Source organism: Acomys minous, assembly GCF_964271855.1.
Source record: "Acomys minous genome assembly, chromosome: 14".
Taxonomy (NCBI): Eukaryota; Metazoa; Chordata; class Mammalia; order Rodentia; family Muridae; genus Acomys; species Acomys minous.
In genome coordinates this window covers 21,456,325-21,476,079 of record NC_140496.1, presented here as the reverse complement: position 1 = coordinate 21,476,079, position 19,755 = coordinate 21,456,325, and the positions used below count along the sequence as shown (strand labels likewise).

Below are 19,755 nucleotides of genomic sequence, written 5' to 3'. Positions count from 1 at the left end.
CTGCAGGCCTCTGCCTTCTGAGTGCTGTGCTCAAAGGCCACGCCACCACACCCACTAACTGTCTCTTAGTTTTCTGATAATCATGTAAATAAGCAGCTTTTTTGGTGCGTGCTTGACACTTAATGTCGATAAGGCTTTCCTATGCTTTTTGAAGGGCTGGGAATGTAGCCTAAGAGCAGAGTGCTGTCCTAGCATGCTCAGCGCCCTGGAAGCAAAAGGAAAATGTTTCTAGACACCTGTGCTGCTGCACTTACTAGTATTGACTGCCTTTAGTGTGGAGTGGTCAGTAGCTAGAGCAGAATTTATCCATCCTGGCAGCAATAGGACTAAAACTTTTGGAATTAAGAAAAAAAAAGTGTGTGTGTAGCACAGACCCTTCAGAGTTGGAGTTACAGGTGGTTGTAAGAGTTCTGTGAACCAAACCCAGGTCCTCTGTAAGAGCAGTAGGCACTTTTACTTCAGAGCCATCTCTCCAGTCCCTTTGTTTTGTTTGTTTAATGGGCAAATGTGGAAAAAGGAGGGTGGGTGGGTGGTGTGTGTGTGTGTGTGTGTGTGTGTGTGTGTGAGAGAGAGAGAGAGAGAGAGAGACAGAGACAGAGACAGAGACAGACAGACTGACTAATTACATATCACACTCACTTTAAAATATTGAATCAAATGCCTTTGGTATGTGCGTAGAATTTGCAGTCATCTTCCCGTCAACCTTGGGGCATTTTTAATGGGGACTGGAAGGAAGAGCATTTGCTGTAAGGACCCGGCTCCAGCTTCGGATCCCAGCCCCCACATGGTGGTTCACTACCATCCATAACCCCAGTTCCAAGCGGTCTGATGCGGTCCTGTGACCTGGCGGCACTAAGCACACACACATGTGGTGTACAGCCACGCGCGTGGCTAAAATATTCACACACAAAGTGAAAAGAGTAAGTACGATGTACATTTAATTGTTAAAAAGAAATCCATCCCTTGCTACCCGCCGCCCCCAAGTCCTGTCTGTAGCCATTTGATCTGGAACATTCACACACGACAGATGGAATGGTGCATCAGATCATCCGTAAAATAACAGGCACCTCTGCTTCGTTTCTTTCTGTTGCTGGGTTACACTCTGTGGCTACACCATCTTTTACTCGCCCATCCATCATTCGACATCTGCTTGTCTCTGCTTTGTTTGCATGTTAGATAATGCTGCCCCTTCACTTTGTAAACCCCCGCCCCCCCCAGCCCCCCAGCCCCCCACATGGCGTTGCTGTAGACATTAAAAAATAAGCCAAGCCAGGCGTGGTGGCGCACACTTTTAATCTCAGCACTCGGGAGGCTGGAGCAGGCGGGTCTCTGTGAGTTCGAGGCCAGCCTGTTCTACAAAGAGAGTCCAGGACAGCCAAGGCTATTACACAGAGAAATCCTCTCTCAAAAAACCAAACCAAACCAAAAAAAAAACTAAACCAAACTTCAATCTGGGGTAGAAAATAGACGCGCCCGGCAGAGTGTCTGAAGCAGTGATGTGTGTCTGTTGCTCTCGTATCAGGCAGTCCTGGTTAGTAAACGGAAGGACAAACAGACACCATGGTCTCCATTCCCATGATCAGACTAAGGAACGAAGGAAAACCCTCAAAACCCAGAAGGTGGGGCCGCTGAGTCGTCTTGGTCAGCCAGAGTTTGAGTTCTACTCTGCCATGCTGTGTAACATTGGAAGAAGCACTTAACCTCTCTGAGCCTTTGCTGAGTCGTGTTTCCCTCATGGTGGTTTGTAAGGTGCTTACTATGCCTGATCCAATTACGGTTGTCTCCTCTTTTTCCTCCTCCTCCTCCTCCTCCTCCTCCTCCTCCTCCTCCTCCTCTTCCTCCTCCTCTCTCCCACCCCCCACCCCAAGCTTCTTTGCTCACATTGGACTCTACAAAGAACTTGGGAAAATTTTAGGATCTACCAGTTTGTAGGATATCTGTATTAAGTTAGTTGGAGTCACAACCCAGGCCTGGGCAGTTTTCAAGGCATCCCAGGAGAGTATGTGCATTGTACGCAAGATCCCAGATGCAGATTTTGGGCTCCTGAGTGGGACTGGAGGCCTGAGAGCTCTTAAGGCTAAGAGAGTCCCTTGTCCCAGCACTCAGGCTGCTGCCTGTCTCTACTCATGGTGAGACGACAGGGCTTGAAGGTCAGGGACTCAGTTGTATGGAATTTCGTATGTGGCCCTCCCTGGCCTTGGGAAGTCCCACAGAAAGAGAAAGTGGGCAGATGCCTGGCCCGAGAGGCAGCTTCTGTCTTTCTAATCAATAAGCAAACAGTTCCTGGAGTCGCCCCAACAGCCACAGGAATGCTCCCTGGATTGCAGCCAATTGCAGTGCCAGTTAGCACCCTGTGTTTAGGCAGGAGGGTGGGGTGTGTGCCTGCTTGCAACGAAAAGCCAGGACACCACAGCTCTGACTTGGTGTGAAGCCTCCTTTCATTTAAACAACAACAACAACAACAACAACAACAACAACCACCACCACCACCACCCTCTGTTCTCTTCTTTTTGTCGGCTGGGGTCAGCTTGGCCAGAAGGGGGCGTTGGATTCCCTGAAGCTGGAGATACAGGCAGCTGCGAGCTACCTGATGTGGGTGCTGGGATTTGAACCACATAAATCCTCTGGAAGAGCAGCAATGCTATTAACCATGGAGCCATCCCTCCGGCCCCATTTTTGCCTTTCCCCTCCGTATTATCGCAGGTAGGGACAAAGTCCCCACCGTATTACACCTCATTCTTAAAAATGATTTGAGTCCTCACCAGACAGCACTCTGGGAACATTGAAGCTGGTGCTGGGTGCTGTTCTTGGGCAGTGAAGTGTTCTGGTCCTCTAGCTGATCCATCGGAGCCCTGCAGGGCTGTGCTACTGTCAAGCCTCAGAAGTAGTTTTATCTGCATTTCTGGATAATCCAAGAGAGGTCTGGAGAGGAAAATGACTTCAAGCTAGTGTTTCCTTTCCTTGGTCTTGACACAAAGGACAAGCAGATGGGGAGACCCTAGTAACAGGAGCCACTGCTGGGTGTGAACCCCTGTATTCCCACTGGCTACCGTCACTTCAGTTATGGCACAGTGACCCACATCTGCTGTGTTGTCACCTGGCTCTTCTGTGTTACATCGGGGACTCTGGCTGTGCCAGGCATGCAGTGCTAGCGTGGTTCTTGGAACTGCCGTGGCCTGACACCTTAACTTCTCAGGGCTTCTGCTATTTCGTTGATGAACAAGAGTTGCTAAATGCCTCCTACTGCATACACCTGGCCCGCTTTGTGTATCTAACCCAGGACTGCTTTGTCTAATAAACAGTACATTGTAGTTCCTGTCCATGGCTCAAGGGAGACGGACACAAACAGCGGCCCATCAGAGTGAACCTATGTCTCCTTGGCAACAAGCCCTCAGACAAACCAGAGGATAACCTGTCTGCACTACAGTGACATCTCCTGCTGAGTGTGGCTCTTGCCCAAGTACTTTATGACTGGGTAGACATTCATTAGAGGACATTCCAGCATTGCCAGTGCCATCTAAGAATATGATAGGCCGGTGAGAGGTTTTCTGGGGGCTGACAGCTGTTGAACCCTAAAAGGAGAGACTGTCTTCCCCAGTCGTTTCGTGCCCCTAAGTGAAACTTCTCATCTTCGATCTTCTGTATTTGAGTCAGAAAGTACAGCCTTATTTTAGGGGTATAAAGAGGCAGTGTGGCTCCCCACCCCAGGAGCTCAGAAGCCTCTCTGATCATAAGTTTATAACCTGGAGCCAAGTATGCGTGTGTGTAAACGGTCCTTCAAGTAGAGCCGCACACTGAGGTCTTGGCACTGGCTGTGCAGCTTCTCTGGAGGAAGGCGTCCATCACGTGCCCCTGGGTGTGATGCGAGCAGGTACTTTTAGGCAGTTGTTTCTAAGAAGCTGGATCATCCCACTGGCTACTAAAGCATTCAGCAGTGGTCAGCTGCCTCTGGTGACAGCTCTCTGTCCTCAAGCCTCAGCATTTTCTTGCCACGTTCAGAGGCTTCTGTGAGTGCCTCGTCTCAAACCCACTCACATTCCAGTGACGGCCACCCCAGTGAAAAAAGAAATGGAATCCTTCAAGTGAGGCCCGCCCTGGCATGATGGCAATTACACGAAAAGAATGTTGCTGAGGCTCACACAAGTCACCCACTGTGGCCACAGGCTCTCATAAGCTTGGGCTGTATTTGTGTTGAATTAAGTTGTCTACCCAGGACTCTCTGCTTTTAGCTACTACTTCTGCCAAGTGGGCTAGAAGATGTGGCGGGGCTTTTGGATGAACTCAAAAGTTAGACACACACTAGAAAGACATTCTGACCTGTTTCTGTCGTATAAAGAAAGAATTCATTCTAATTGTAACGGGCAAAGAAACAATAAGATGCACCCCACCCCCACCCCTTCTTGGCTGGGCAGTTTGAGACAGTCTTCATGTATCCCAGGCTGTCCCCCAATCTGATATGTAGCCCAGGATGACCTTGATCCTCTTCAGCTCTCTAAGGGTTAGGATTGAGACCATCCTGTCTGTCTGCCCCTTACTGTTGGCAATTTAATACAAAGCTTTGCACATTCTAGGCAAGTGCTCTGCTACAGACCTGGGTCTCTAGGAGAAACTATACTTTAAAAATAGCCCACCTCCAGTTATCACTCAGGACCCATCAGTGTGGGCTAGTGTGTGCAAGCTTCAGTTGCCGACAGTGGGGGTGGGGTGGTTTTGAGGTGAGCCAATCCAGCTCTAAACTCAGCAGTATATAGTTTCCGGGAAAGAACAACCCATGTTGAAGGGGCCTAAGCAGGGCAGTGGTGGGGGCAGAGAGAATTCACCTCATCCCACCTCACTAAGAGATGAGACACGGTTCAGCAGCTCAGTGGCATATCAATCCGTGAGACTCACATAAAGGCAGAAGAAACAGCTAACCCCATGAGGTTGTCCCTGACTTCCACATCTCCCCCCCACTCCACACCACAGGCATTGATGTACACACATACAGTAAAAAAAAAAAAAACGACTTACTGTGAGCGGGGCGTGGTGGCACGTGCCTTTAATCTCAGCACTTGGGAGGCAGAGGCAGGTGGATCACTGTGAGTTTGAGGCCAGCCTGGTCTACACAGCCAGTCTTGGACCGCCAAGGCTAACACAGAGAGACCATGTCTCGAAAAACAAACAAAAAAAGCTTAGTGGGTAAACATGCTTGCTGCCACACTGACAACCTGAGTTTGGCCCCTGGAAGGCCCACATGGAAGGAGAGAACTGATGCTTGCTGGTTGTCATACGACCTCCACACACGCAAACATGCATATGCAAAACACAATTAAGTGTAAAAAACACAATTAAAACAACACTTTCCTTCCTTCCTTCCTTTCTTTCTTTCTTTCTTTTTTTCTTTCTTTCTTTCTTTCTTTTTCGAGACAGGGTTTCTCTTGTCCCCCTGGCTGTTATGGACTCCCTCTGTAGAGGAGGCTGGCTGCTTTGGCTGTCCTAGACTCCCTCTGTAGAGCATGCTGGCCTCCAATTCACAGAGAGTGCTGGAATTAAAGGCAGGCGCCACCATGTCCTAGCTGTAAAAGAACACTTTTAAGAAACAAAAACAAAAAATGCCAGAGATGAGCATGGTGGCACATGCCTGTAACCCTAGCACTCAGGAGGTGGAGACAGGCAGATCTCCGTGAGTTCAAGGCCAGCCTGGTCTACAGAGTGAGCTTCTGGACAGCCAGGATTATGTAAAGAGACCCAGTCTCTAAAAAGGAGGAGGAGGAATGCCAAAAGCATCAACTGTTCTGGGGTTTGAGTGGTTTAGTGTTTGTGAAGTGCTTAAAATCTGAAACGATAGTGTTCTGCAGATATTTAAAATGTGGGTGGAATGCTTGACAGCTTCAGATTGTAGGATTCTTGTTTGTTAATTTGTTTTTAAAGATTTATTTATTTATTACATAATACTGTGTTCTGCCTGCACATGTGCCTGTATGCCAGAAGAAGGCACCAGATCTCATTATAGATGGTTTGTAAGCCACCATGTGGTTTCTGGGAATTGAACTCAGGACCTCTGGAAGAGCAGGCAGTGCTCTTAACCTCTGATCCATCTCTCCAGCTCCTTGTTTGTTTTTTTTTTTAAAAGGGTCTCCAGGTTAGCCTCAGACTTCCAATGCAGGTGTGCACCGCCACCTCCAATTTGAGATTGTGGCTTATCCTGGCGATATGGGTGATGGTGGTGACGACTGGTGGGTTTTCCATGGGACGTTCAGGGGCCTTAGTTACCAATGCAGGTAGCAGTTGGCTAAGGAAGGATGTTGTGCTGGGTGGGTTGGCTTCTTAGTCTCTTGTCAGCTTTCTTTAGTCAACACTCTTCTCTCCTGTACAGATCTTGGTGTTCTCAGAGCTCTGCATGGCTGAGCCAGGTCAGCCCCTGGCCCAGAGAGACGGAAGGCAACTTCTAGAACCTTCCTGGAGCTGGAGAGCCCCTCCAACTTTCCTTTAATTATCTCTCAGCCCAGAGGATCCGGTTTTACAGAGAGCTAATGAGCCTTAACCAGCACCTGGAAATTCAGGTTGGGGCTCTCTGTCATACGGTGTCACCTCTAAGAGTGAGGCTGAGCCACCATTAACAACCCGCCTTGAGCAGGTTAATTGCCTTGTACCAAGTTATTTACAAAGCCGTCTTCACTCTTTTTAGCCACTACCCTTGGCAGGTCCAGTCACGCCCCTGTTGATTTTCACTGCCTAGATTTGTGCTGGCTGGGGAAAGGAATCGGGGATGGTTCCTGTTCCTTACTTGTGTGACAAGCCCCCAAATATGACCCCATCCCCCCATTACTTGTGCTGTGAGTTGGGAGGTTTTCTCTAAAAGCATCTTTAAACATTCCTAGTTTGGACTTTAAAAGTGGTATCTGTGAACTAGGGAGATGGCTTAATTAATTAAAGTGCTTGCTGTGGCCATGAGAAAAATCTGACCAGGTACGTGGAGGGGGGCTGGGGGGGCTGGAGGGGGGTTTGTTATCTCACTGTGTGGAGGCAGAGACACCAGATGGAGTCCTGGGGTGTGGCCAGCCAGCCTGTCTTACTCGTTAGGTTCCAGGCCAATGAGAGACTCTAGTCTTACAAAGCAAGGTGGCTAGCATCTGAAGAACCACACCAAGATTAACTGGACAGTCTGTCAGTCTGTCTGTCTGTCTGTCTGTCTGTCTTCTCTCCTCCAGTCCCCCGCCCCCCCCTCCCCAACACACACACCCACATACACCTATCCATTCCTTTAAGGAAGGATAGTTCAAGTTCAGATAGGTCTTTCTGCAACTCCCATTTCTCATTTGCCTTTGGCTCCAAAGTGCATTTGTCAAAGAAGTATATTTTGCCAGTCAGACTGATGATGGTGCCTGGACCCTCCCCTCTCACACACTGAAACAAAACATTCTATTTTCTCTGCCAAGCACAGGGCTTTTGGCTTCAGACATGTTTGCAAGGGCGGCCCCTGGTGGAACAAATGAACACTGCAGCACAGGCATCTCCACTCAGGCAGAAAGTGATCATCCATCCCTGACCAGACGAGGTGTGCCTAGCTTTGTAAAATAGGCTCGGGAGTAGGACTTTTCATAAGAGAACGCTTAGGCAAAATAGAAATTCCGCTGGCAGTGATGGGCAGTTGTTTTAAAGTATGGAAAGTAAGCTAACTTTCTGGGGGGGGGGGTTTCGAGATAGGGTTTCTCTGTGTAGCCGTGGCCGTGCTGGACTCGCTTCGTACACCAGGCTGGCCTCGAACTCACATCGATCCACCTGTGTCTGCCTCCTGAGCGCTGGGATTAAAGGCGTGCGTCACCATGCCCAGCAAGTAAGCTAATTTTTGAGTATTATGTGAACTGTCTTTTTCAACTGGACCCTCTATTTGAGATTTTTTAAATTACATTTCTCTCTGTGTGTACACACACACACACACACACACACACACACACACACACACACACACACACGAATGTCCCATGGCATGCCTGTGGAGCTCTGAGGACAGCTCACAGAAGTCAGTTCTCTTACCTGGGCAGTGGTGGCATATGGCTTTAATCCCAGGATTTACAGCAGAGTTCTAGGACAGCTACACAGAGAAACTCTGTCTCAAATCCCACCCCCTCCCCCACACATACAAAATCAGTTCTCTCATCCTGTGAGTGACTTGTTTCACTGTGGGGTTCCAGCAACTGACGGCAGGTTGTCAGGATTGCCAGTGAGCATGCTTACTGCTGAGCCAGCTCTGCAGCCCTTGATTTTGGGTTTTTAAGGCAGGATTTCATGAAGCCTTGAATTTGCTGTGTAGCTGGGGATGGATTGACACGTGTGCCTGTTTCCACCTATGAAGTGCTAGGATGTAGGCCCGCACTGTATTGTGTATTAGGTCCGTAGGCATGCAGTATGTTGTTTATTAGGACCATAGGCTTGCGCTATATTGTTTATTAGGACTGTAAGCATGCGGTATGTTGTTTATTTGGTTTTTGGTTTTTGAGAAAGGCTTACTGAGTAGCTCAGGTTACTGTAAGAGTCACTGTGTAGCTCAGTTGACCTTAAACTTACTGTGATCCTCCTGCCTCAGCCTTCTGAGTGCTGGGATTGCTAGCATGAACCACTATGCCTGGCTTTATTTCTCTTTCTTTTTAAAAGGTTATTCCTTAAGAGGGTGGGGGTCTTAACTGTGTTGTCTAGCTAGCCTCGAATACCTGGGCTTCTGAGCTCTAGCAGTCCTTTTGCCCCAGTCTCCCTAGTAGAGGGGATAAGGAGTTTGCACCACAATACTGGATTTGGAACTGTCTTGAGCCGTGTTAGCAAAACTGACTCCTTTGGGTCCCCTTAGATACCTCTACCTCACAGAACCTTGCAATATAAGTGCCTTTCCCAGATTCCCCCCCCTCTCTTTTTTTTTATGTCACACTGAAGAGAAATTGTTTGTTCTGTGTCTCATCAGACTCTACTCTTAAAACTATTCTAAAATGGGCAGAGTGGTATATGCCTGTAATACTCAGGAAGTCAAGGCAGTAGGATGTCGAGTGGAGGCCAGCCTGGAGTCTCTAGTGAGTCCCTGCCTCTTCTAACAAACAAATGAACAAACAAAAACAATGATTGGTGCCCAGAGCATATCTCTGTTTCCTCTGACTCTTGGATTTTTTTTTTTTAAAATAAAGATTTATTTATTTATTTATTATGTATACAATATTGTGTCTGCATGTACACCTGCATGCCAGAGGAGGGCACTAGATCTCCTTATAGAGGAGATGTGGTTTCTGGGAATTGAACTCAGGACCTTTGGAAGAGCAGCTAGTGCTCTTAACCACTGAGCCATCTCTCTAGCCCAGATTTGTTTTTTGAGACAGAGTTTTTCTGTGTGTAATCCTGGCTGTCCTCAAACTTGCTTTGTAGACCAGGGTGGCTGGCCTTGTACTCACAGAGATCTGCCTGCCTCTGCCTTCCAAGTGCTGGGATTAAAGGCATGTACCACATCCTGCTCTTTTATATGAGTTCAGGGGTCTGAACTCTGGTCACCAGGCTGTGCCGCAAGCACTCTGACCCAGCAAGACATCTCTCCCAGTCTGTTTTTATATTGAGCCAACTCTCTTTTGCTATTTTCTTTGATTATTAAATGAAGAAAAACAAACAAACAAACAAAAAAAACAAACAAACAAACCAGACCCCAAAGGTCAGTTGCCCTGTATTTGGGAAGATCTTAATGATGAGGATGAGGCCCCTGGGTAGGGTTGCTCATCACCAGTTTGTGGTTTGTTGGATATTGCATGATTTGGTGGGTGGATGGATCATGTTCACTTTCTGGAGAAGTAATGCCCTGTCTGCGATCTGTCCAGCATACTAATTCCTGTGCTCTCTGACTTGCAGTGGGATTTGAAGGATGCACTGGTCGGCCAAGGACAGTCTATTTTTCTGAAGACTCCCGTTTCAACGTGGCTACAGACGGCGTTATCACGGTCAAGAGGCCTTTCAAGCTTCATAAACTGGAGACCAGCTTTAACGTCCATGCCTGGGACTCTACTCACAGGAAGCTTTCCACCAGGGTGACGTTGAAGTCCATGGGGCACCACCACCAGCACCGGCACCACCACCATGTATGTTGGGGTACTGCTTGGATGTGTGTAGGTTTCAGGGCACTGTCTAATGTGGGTCCCCTAGCCTTGGTACTGGGGACTTGTAGGAAGACTGTGTGGCGTGCTAAGTAGCATTCTTGATGCCAGAAACAACTATCAGTTAGGACAGTCAAAACTACCTCCAGAAACCCATGGCTCTTGGTGGGGGTGGGGGTGGCGAAAGTATCCCCAGTTGATTAATTGATTCGCTCTTTCAAAAAAGAATTTGTTTATGTATGCAGTACTCTGCCTGCATGTACACCTGCAGGCCAGAAGAGGGCATCGGATCACATTGTAGATAGCTGTGAGCCACCATGTGGGTGCTGGGAATTGAACTCAGGACCTCTGGAAGAGCAGTCAGTGTTCTTAACCTCTGAGCCATCTCTGCAGCCCCAGTTGAGTCTTTTAGACTAATCTCATTCCTACTGAGTTGGGGAGTTCTGTTGGGTTATGAGAATTGGGTAGTCTGGGATAGTGAGGAAGACCCTAGCCCTGCCTGCGATCCCTAGCTCACAATTGCTCTTTCTCTAACCTACAACCTCCCGTAATCCCAGAGGAGTCATTTTATCTGTGTAGACTGAGTGGATTTACATGCAGGAAACACTGAGAGTGTGCATGTACACTTGGTATTTGCAAGGAGCTAATCCTTTATGTAAAGGTGTGTAGATACGCACCTGTAACCAGCATGTCCTCCTGTTAGTGACACGCTATGTAAGATAATAATGCCCAACCCATCACTCATGTGACACTTGTTACATTCATTATTGAGAACTAACGACGGGGTTAATCTGCTTATGTTCAGCACAGACAGAACTTTTTCTTATTTATTTGGCAGGGTCTTGCTATAAAATAGCCTAGGTTAACTTCAAACCCATAGTCCTCTTGCCTCAGCCTCTTGAGAGCTGCGATTACAGGTGTGCACTAACATGTTTGATATAGGTTCTTCCACTTTTTTCTTCTTTGGACAAGTTCTCTTTTAGCCCATGACAGCCTCAAGCTCACTGTATAGCAGAAGATAACTTCTAATCTTTTATCTCCCAAGGGCTAGGATCACAAGCTTGTGCTATACACCTGGTTTTGTGGGATTCTAGGGACTAAGTACAGGGTTTCATTTATGCTAGGCAAGCATTCTGCCAAGAGAGTTGATATCTTTTAAAATATATATATTTTTTAACACCTTTTTTTGTCATGTTCCCCCACCTCACCCCCTTGTTTTTGTTTTTGTTTTTTGAGACAGGGTTTCTCCGTGTAACCCTGGTTGTCCTGGACTCGCTTTGTAGACCAGGCTGGCCTCGAACTCATAGCAGTCTGCCTGCCTCTGCCTCCCAAGTGCTGGGATTAAAGGCGTGCGCCACCACACCCAGTCCCCTGTTTTGTTTTATTTGAAAAATGATTTTGTGTAGCCAAAGTCCTCTGTGTGTCGCCCTGGATGACCTTGAAATCCCAGTTTTACTTCCTGCCTTTGCCTCCCAAGTGTGGGATTATAAACATGCACCACCGTATCTGGCTTTGAGCAAATCATTTCTGTTTGTGCTTGGTTGACCACAGAGGTGAACCTGAGCGGTGGAGGGGGGGTGAGTGGGTTACATTCTTACTGCATACTAGCTGTTCTCACTGTCGTCCCGGAGGCAGAATGAATAAGCTGAGGTGCTGGTGTCTTACTTAGGAGCGGGAAGACCAGTGGAAAGTCATTGTCCCTTTTTTAGGTAAGGGTGTTCACTGCTGTTACAGGAGACATAGGTTTGTTTCCTAACACCCACATCAGATGCCCCAGAACAGCCTGGAACTCCAGTTGCAGGAGTTAAAACAGGCTCTACTTCTGGCCTGTATGGGTGCTTGCACACACACATATGCAAGCATATGCATAAGTAATAAAGAAATGGTTTGTTTTAAACCTTCTCCCCGCTGTCGCTTGGACAAGATCCTTTCCCATGGCATTACCCGCGCCTGCTGTTAGGTCTGGCTTGGTCCAGACAACGAGCAAGCCGTAAGAGGCCGATACAGACTATGTGTTGTCTAGATTCTGGTCATGACTGTCCCTGGAGGTTGTTACCAAAGCCAATTGCCTTTGCCCATCTCAAAAATGCTCGTGCGGGCCGTTCCTATCGGGTCTCTCCAGGGGACATTCCAGCCACACCTGCTTCCTGCCTCAGAAGTGTGGATTGTGCCTTTGAGTGCCAAAGCGTTTAAGGTCGGTTCCTGTTCTATTCTCCAAAGGCCCTTGAGATTCATGGAATTTAATAACCCCCGATCTAGGCTTCCTCTCAGATGCAATTAGAGAAGCGAAGAACTTAGTTCAATTACATTAGCCATGGCTTCCTGAGACTCAGCCCCAGCTGGCCGGCCGGTCATCCAAGTTCAGCACAGTAAGCACTGCCAGGCAGTTGACTAGCAGTAGAGCTTTCTAAGACCAAGAACAGTTTTGGGGTTTGTTTTTTCCTCTAGATCCCTGACCCCCCACCTTTCCCTTTGCTGACTTTACTGCATTTATAGAAGCCCCCAAGGCAGGCATGGTGGTGCACACCTTTTTGTTTGTTTTGTTTTGTTTTTTCGAGACGGGGTTTCTCTGTGTAGCCCTGGCAGTCCTGGAACTTGCATTTTTAGACCAGCTTGGCATTGAACTTAGAGATCTGCTTGCCTCTGCCTCCCACCACCTGGCATCATCACCTCATCTTTCTGTTTTGTTATCCTTTGCCCTCCCCCACTCCAAAACTTTTAGAGGTAGGGTCTCACTGTATAGCCTAAGCTGGCCTGAAATGTGTGTCCCTCTCGCCTCAGCCTCCCAAATGCTCAGAGCACAACTATGGACCATTACACCCAGTGAGTACCCGGCTTTGTTTCATATTGTTACCATTTTATAGACAGGGTCTTATTATGTAGCCTAGGGTGGGCTTGAACTCACTTGCTATATAGACCAAGCTATCCTTTTTTTTTTTTTTTAAGGTTTGTTTGTTTGTTTGTTTACTTATTTATTATGTATACAGTGCTCTGCCTGCCAGGACAACTGTAGGCCAGAAGAGGGCATCAGATCACATTCTAGATGGGTGTGAGCCACCATGTGGTTGCTAGGAATTGAACTCAGGACCTCTGGAGGAGCAGTCTGTGCTCTTAACCTCTGAGCCATCTCTCCAGCCCCTAGACCAGGCTATCCTTATTAAAGTTCTGCCTGCCTTTGCCTCCCAAATGCTGGGATTAAAGGGCTGTGTGCAGCATGATGCCTGGCATTCCTTCTTAATTAATTGTATGTGATATGAAGGAGAAAGATACATGTCATATACTGTTTAGTCAATTGCCTTTGTACCGTTTAAGAAATTTTATGGACTTCTCAAGTACTACTTCTATTTATATTAGCCGCATCTAACCTGTTACGTTGTTAGGGTTATTTTTGTGTAACTGTGTTTGTTTCTCAGTTTCTCTCTTAACCCGGCTACAACACCAATAATTGAGACTCTGTTATATTATTTAAACAGGCTTCACAGCACAAGAGCAGTTATTACTCTATTGTTACCCCTCTAAGCTAATTTGGTTTCCTCCCTGCTTATATCCCAAGATGTTTGTGTTTCCTGTTCCAGCTCTCTCTTCTGGTGTCTTCTGTACCTCTCCCATGGCTGAGTCCCCTGCTCCCTCTCCTAACTCCTCCCGTGGCTAGTAGGAAGACCAGCCCTATTCTCTCCTATGCTCAGCAATCGGCTGTAAGATGCTTTATTGGAGACAATTGGGGAGCAGAGTTAACACAACATTTAGACAAGAGAATCTCAGAAGAAGGATTGCAACCAGACATGGAGGCTATAGAAATCAGAAATCAGCACTTGAATTATGCAATAACCTTATGCTTACATTAAGTGTAGCCTTTTTTTTTTTTTTTTTTTTTTTTTTTTGATTTTTGGAGGCAGCGTCTCTCTGTCTTGGCTGTCCTGGACTAACTTGATAGACCAGGCTGACCTCGAACTCACAGCGATTCGCCTGCCTCTGCCTCCCGAGTGCTGGGATTAAAGGTATGCGCCACCACCGTCTGGCTAAGTGTAGCTTTTTAAACAAACAAACAAACAAACAAACAAACAAAGGAAAAACCAAAAAGGTGTTGTTAGTGCCCTTGTGTGTAGAAGCCAGAGGTCAATGTTCATGTCAGACATTTCCCTCAATCACTATTTTGTTTTGTTTTGGGGATGAGGTCTTACTGACTGGCCTAGAATTTATATCTCATTGATCCACTTGTCTCTGTCTCTCAGTATCCACCTTGTTTTTTGAGACTGGCTCTCTCACGGAATCTGGACTTAGCTGATCCAGCTAGACTGGCTTGGTAGTAAGCCTCAGGGATCTTCCTGTCACTGTCTCCCCAGTGCTGGTATTATTGCAGAGGTGAACAGCTGTGCTCATGCCTACATAGCAAGCGCTTTACTCACTGAGCTGTCTTTCCAGCCCCAGACACTATTTAGTGCTAAGACTCAAATCTAGCCAGTTATTTCACTAGCTTCCAAGTGTATTTTCTTAGTTTTGTATATTTCTGGGCACAAAATTGAGGTATGTTAGAGAAAAAGAATCTTTAAAAATTCCTTTAAAGATTTGTTTATTTTTGAAACTGGGCGTGGTGTCGTACACCTTTAATCCCAGCATTTAGGAGGCAGAGGCATTTTCATTGTATGTGTATGGTTGTTTTGCCTGCATGTGTATGTGTGTGTGTGTACACACCACATGTGTACCTGGTACCTGTGGATGCTGGAAAAAGATATGGATCCCTTGGAACTGTTACAGATGGTTTTCAGTGTCTGTGTGGGTGCTGGCAATTGAAGCTAGTTCCCCTGCAAGAGCAGCACGCGTCCTTAACTGCTGAGCCATCTCTCCAGCCCCTAAATGTTGGATTTAATAAGAAAGGAAAAATCAGGCAGGACAGTGATGGCGCACGCCTTTAATCTCAGCACTCCGGAGGCAGAGGCAGGTGGATCACTGTGAGTTTGAGGCCAGCCTGGTCTACAAAGCAAGTCCAGGACAGCCAAGGTTACACAGAGAGACCCTGTCTCGAAAAACCAAAGGTTAAAATAAAACAACAACAACAAAATAAAAAACCTGCCAAGCAAAACAGAGAGAAAATGGAAGAAGGTCGGCATGGCACAGGCTTGTGATTACAAGCCGAGGCAGGAGGATTGTAGTCCTAGGTGAGCCTCAACCACACAGCATAAGACCGTGTTTTTGTGTGTGTTGTAGAAGGTACAACACTTGCTATGTAGGCATTAGGACCTAAGTGGGAATTCCCAAAATTCACTTAGCGCTGAGTGAAAATAGTGTGGGTCTGTAGAGCCAAGAGAGTGACTCTCATGGCCCAGCTAGCCCGGTGTGCGCAGTGACAAACAACGGAGCACTGTGGTTGTCCTCTGATCACCAGATGCCTGCGGTGGGAACTACTGCAAAGGCGCGTACACACACGTCTCACTTTCTCGTTCTCTCCCTTGTCTGGTTGGGCTTTCTGAAGGAGCTTCATATTCAGGGACAGTTCCTTTTGCTCTCACACATGTTACATCACCCATCATTTATTACCCATCTCTGTAAATAACCTGCATCTTAGCAAAGGGACCTTCTTCTTCTTCCTCTTCAACATGGCCAGTGGGTTTGTGTTCATGTGCCCATGTGTGTCTGTTCACTGTAGCTGTCAGATGGCCATTTGAAGACTCAGGGTGCACTGTTCATAGGCAGGTTCTTATATTCTTCCTGCACTGTGGTTAAAGTCCCCCCAGATATTATGCCAGTGTTTTTTCTAATCGATGTCATCATCTTCTTCATTCTCAGGCACTACTCTAGATGCTTCCTATGTAAACAAGTGTTATTTAGCCCTTCCAAGCACTCTAAGACGTTGGCACCGACATCATGCTCTCAGTTTTAGCTAGACGTCTCATACCTTTAATTCCAACACTTGGAAAGTGGAGGCAGGTGGATTTCTATGAGTTGGAGGCCAGCCTGCTTTTTAAAAAACATAGTGAGTTTCAGGCCAGCCAGGGCTATTCTGTAAGGCCCTATCTGAACAAAACAAAACAAAATAAAACCCCACTTTAGACACTGAGACAGTTCACACAGAACTTACCTCATCTCCTCTGGAGACAGAGAGGGGCTATACTGAGAGAGGCCTGGTAGCCAGTCCCAGAGGCAGCCCTTAGCCCCTGCTGGCTGTCTCGTAAGGGCGGGCAGAGTGTATTGGGGTGTGTACGTGGCAGCTGTGTAGGACTGGGTTCTAGAATACCTGGTCAATTTTATGTTTGTCTGTCTTGTTTTAAGTCTTGGGAAGGGAAATGGGGGGGTGGGGTGGGCGCGGGCGGAACCAAACAAACAAAAAACAACCCAAGAGGGCTGACAATGTGGCTCAGTTGGTAGAGGCCTTGTCTAGCATGCACGAGGCCTTGGTTTCTGTTCCCCGTCATCACACAAACAGCATAGTGGCGTGTGCCTGTCTTCTTTGGTAGGTGGAGGCAGGAGGGCCCGAAGTACAATATCATCAATGGCTGCACAATTTGAAGCCAGACTAGGCTTCATGAGATTCATTCTTTCTTTTCCTTCCTTCCTTTTCTTCCTTTCTTCCTGTCTGTCAGTCTGTCTGTCTTTTCCCAGACAGTGTTTCTCTATGTAGCCCTGGCTGTCCTGGACTGTCTTTATAAACCAAGCTGTCCTCGAACTCACAGAGATCCACTTGCCTCTGCCTCTCTGAGTGCTGGGATTACAGGTGTGCACCCCCACGCCTGGCTGAGGTTGTTTCTAAAAATGTCCAAAGCAAACAACAAAAAGGAAATAGGGGGCCGGGTGTGGTAGTGGACACCTTTCATCCCAGCACTTGGGAGGCAGAGGCATGTGGATTGCTGTGAGTTTGAGTCCAGCCTGGTCTACAAAGTGAGTCCAGGACAGCCAAGGCTACACAGAGAAACCCTGTCTCAAAAAACAAAAACAACAAACAAACAAAGGAAATAGGGCTGCATTGGCAAGTATCTTCCTGTGTATGGTAAGGGTGAAATTGAAATCTAGAAAGTTTGTTACTATGAATCATTCTAAAACACTTAAACAGTTAGAAAGTATTTTCCTTTCATCTCCAGCTCTTATTTCCCTGAGTATGCATGAAGTTATCTTTATTGCACATGGGAACTGTTCAATACAAATCGCCAGGTTATTTTTGGTTCCCATCCCAACAGCTCCTGTTAGAACAAATTGCAACCCTTATAGGTAAAATGCAATAAGATTAACACATTTGTATTGATCTCAAAGTAGTTCTTAAGAGCAATTCCCCCAGACTTGTTGGTTGATAACTCCACTTTGGGGAACTACATCTCTAGGAAAACAAAGGAAAGGAACTCAGAACTCCCAAATACCTAGTTACTGAATCCTCTCTGACATTATCCGAGTATTTTGCTTAAAGGACATATACAATACAAGTTTGAAGTAACTTTTAAAATATAATTGTCAAATGTTCAGACCCACAAATTTTATATGTACAGTCATTATTTGAATTTTGAATAATAATTTAAGGAGAATAAATAAATACATAGAAATTCCTGAGGCAGCTAACTGAAAAGGGAAAGGTTTACCCGGTAGTGATGGCACATGCCTTTAATCCCAGCACTCAGAGAGGAAGAAGCAGGCATATTTCTATGAGTTTGAGGCCAGCCTGGTCCTCAAAGCTAGTTCTAGGATAGCCAAGGCTACACAGAGAAACCCTGTTTCAAAACAAACAAAACAAAACGAAACAAAAAAACTGAAAAAGAAAAGAAAAGGTTTTACTTGGATTCTGGGTTCTGGAGATTCAAGACCAAATGACACTGTTATTTTGTCCTCTAGCGAGGGCGGCATATGAGAGCAGGAGCATACAGGGGAGTAAGCCACTTATGATTAACAAAAGCGAGGATGAGACTGGGCTCTCAATATTCTTCAAGGATGTACCTCCTGTGATCGGTACCTCATTAGCCACTGAGTTAGGAGTCAAGCTCTTAAGCACCGGCAGGAGTTCTCCGGCTTCTGTCTTAGCTGTCCGTTTTGTATGGTGCATGTAAATTTGTCATTGAGAAGGAGTCATTAAGGCCACACGTACACAGCCTTGAGAAGACGGGATGGGTTGGACTGTTAGACCCGCGTGCCTTCTGAATTACCTCACTTTGTTAATCTTCTTTCCCCTAGGACCCTGTCTCTGGAACCCAGCCAGAAGTGCTCATGTTTCACAGCTCTCACCAGGGTCCCAGGAGACAGAAGCGAGACTGGGTCATCCCTCCCATCAGCTGCCCAGAAAACGAGAAGGGCGACTTCCCTAAAAAGCTGGTTCAGGTAAGGGAGGGAAGTTGGTAGAGAAAGGGATGAGGGAAGAGAAAACCGAAAGGCCTGATGTCTGGATCTCACCTTGCCGGTTCTGTTTCTTTTCCCTTCCTGGGTTCAGATCAAATCCAACAGGGACAAAGAGACGAAGGTTTTCTACAGCATCACTGGCCCAGGGGCCGACAGACCCCCTGTTGGCGTGTTCATCATTGAGAGGGAATCGGGCTGGCTGAAAGTGACGAAGCCTCTGGATAGAGAAGACATTCCCAAGTACATGGTGAGTATTTACTTCTCAGATGCTTGTTGACCATTGGGTAGCAGCTGTCAGATTTTGGGAGCAATCGGTGTATTTTTCACGCCCTGTCAGATGCCCTGGACAGATAAGTAGCTTAACTTATCTCTCTCGACGTGTTGATGAAGGAAGACAAGAGAAGAGTTTGGGGTGTTTCCTGTTGTTGCTGTTCCTTATAGGAGAAAAGTGGGGACTCCACATCATGAGCATAGGTAGAAGTTGTCAAAGTCGGCCCGGAGAGACGACTCAGCGGCTAAGAACACACTAATTGCTCTAGGAGAGGACCATGGTTTGACTCCGCCAACACCCGTGTGGCAGCTCCTAGCCACCTGTAACTCTAGGTCCAGGGGACCCACTGCTCCCCGTGGGTACCAGGCAGACGTGTGTTACACACACACACCTGCAGGCAAAAGGCATTACACATTAAAAGGAAGGGGGTCTAGAGAGATGGGTCAGTGAGTGAGAGCACTGGCAGCTCACTACTGTCCGTGACTCCAGTTCCAGAGGACCCGACACCCTCAAACAGACATACATGCAGACAAAACACCAGTGCACATAAAATAAAACAAGTAAATCTAGGGGCTGGAGAGATGCTCAGAGGTTGAGAGCACTGACTGCTCTTCCAAAGGTCCTGAGTTCAATTCCCAGGAACCACATGGTGGCTCACAACCATCTATAGTGAGATCTGGTGCCCTCTTCTGGCCTCCAGGTGTATATGCAGGCACTGTATACTTAATAAAGAAGTAAGCTTTTAATAAAAAAACAACCCCCCCCCAAAAAAAACTAAGTAAATCTAAAAGAAAAAATTATTTACTTATAGACAAAATATATTCTGATTGATAATAAATAATGGAAAGCAAAGTCCACTTCTGGGACTTGGTTACAATGTGGACGAAGGGAAGAGGGAGGTAATCTGTACATGAGATTGGCATGGCCAGTGAAAAATTACCCCAACTGAAGTGACTCCATATGTGTGTACATTGCTGAGTAATACAACCAGTGCTCTTAGCCAGTAAGCTATCTCTCCAGCCGAGTTGGCATCTTTTATTTTACATGTATCTGTGTGCATCTATCAGTGTGTGT

General features: G+C 46.8%; 1 protein-coding gene across 1 annotated transcript in view; it reads left to right on the top strand.

Annotated features, from left to right (window-relative positions):
- The window catches only part of LOC311583589 (cadherin-1), a 69,701-nt gene that overhangs the window by 36,332 nt on the left and 13,614 nt on the right, over nt 1–19,755 (top strand). The window contains exons 3-5 of the mRNA XM_084757335.1: nt 9,859–10,085; nt 18,249–18,392; nt 18,502–18,657. Of these exons, the coding sequence (XP_084613461.1) occupies nt 9,859–10,085; nt 18,249–18,392; nt 18,502–18,657 (527 nt within the window). The remainder of the gene's footprint in view (nt 1–9,858; nt 10,086–18,248; nt 18,393–18,501; nt 18,658–19,755) is intronic.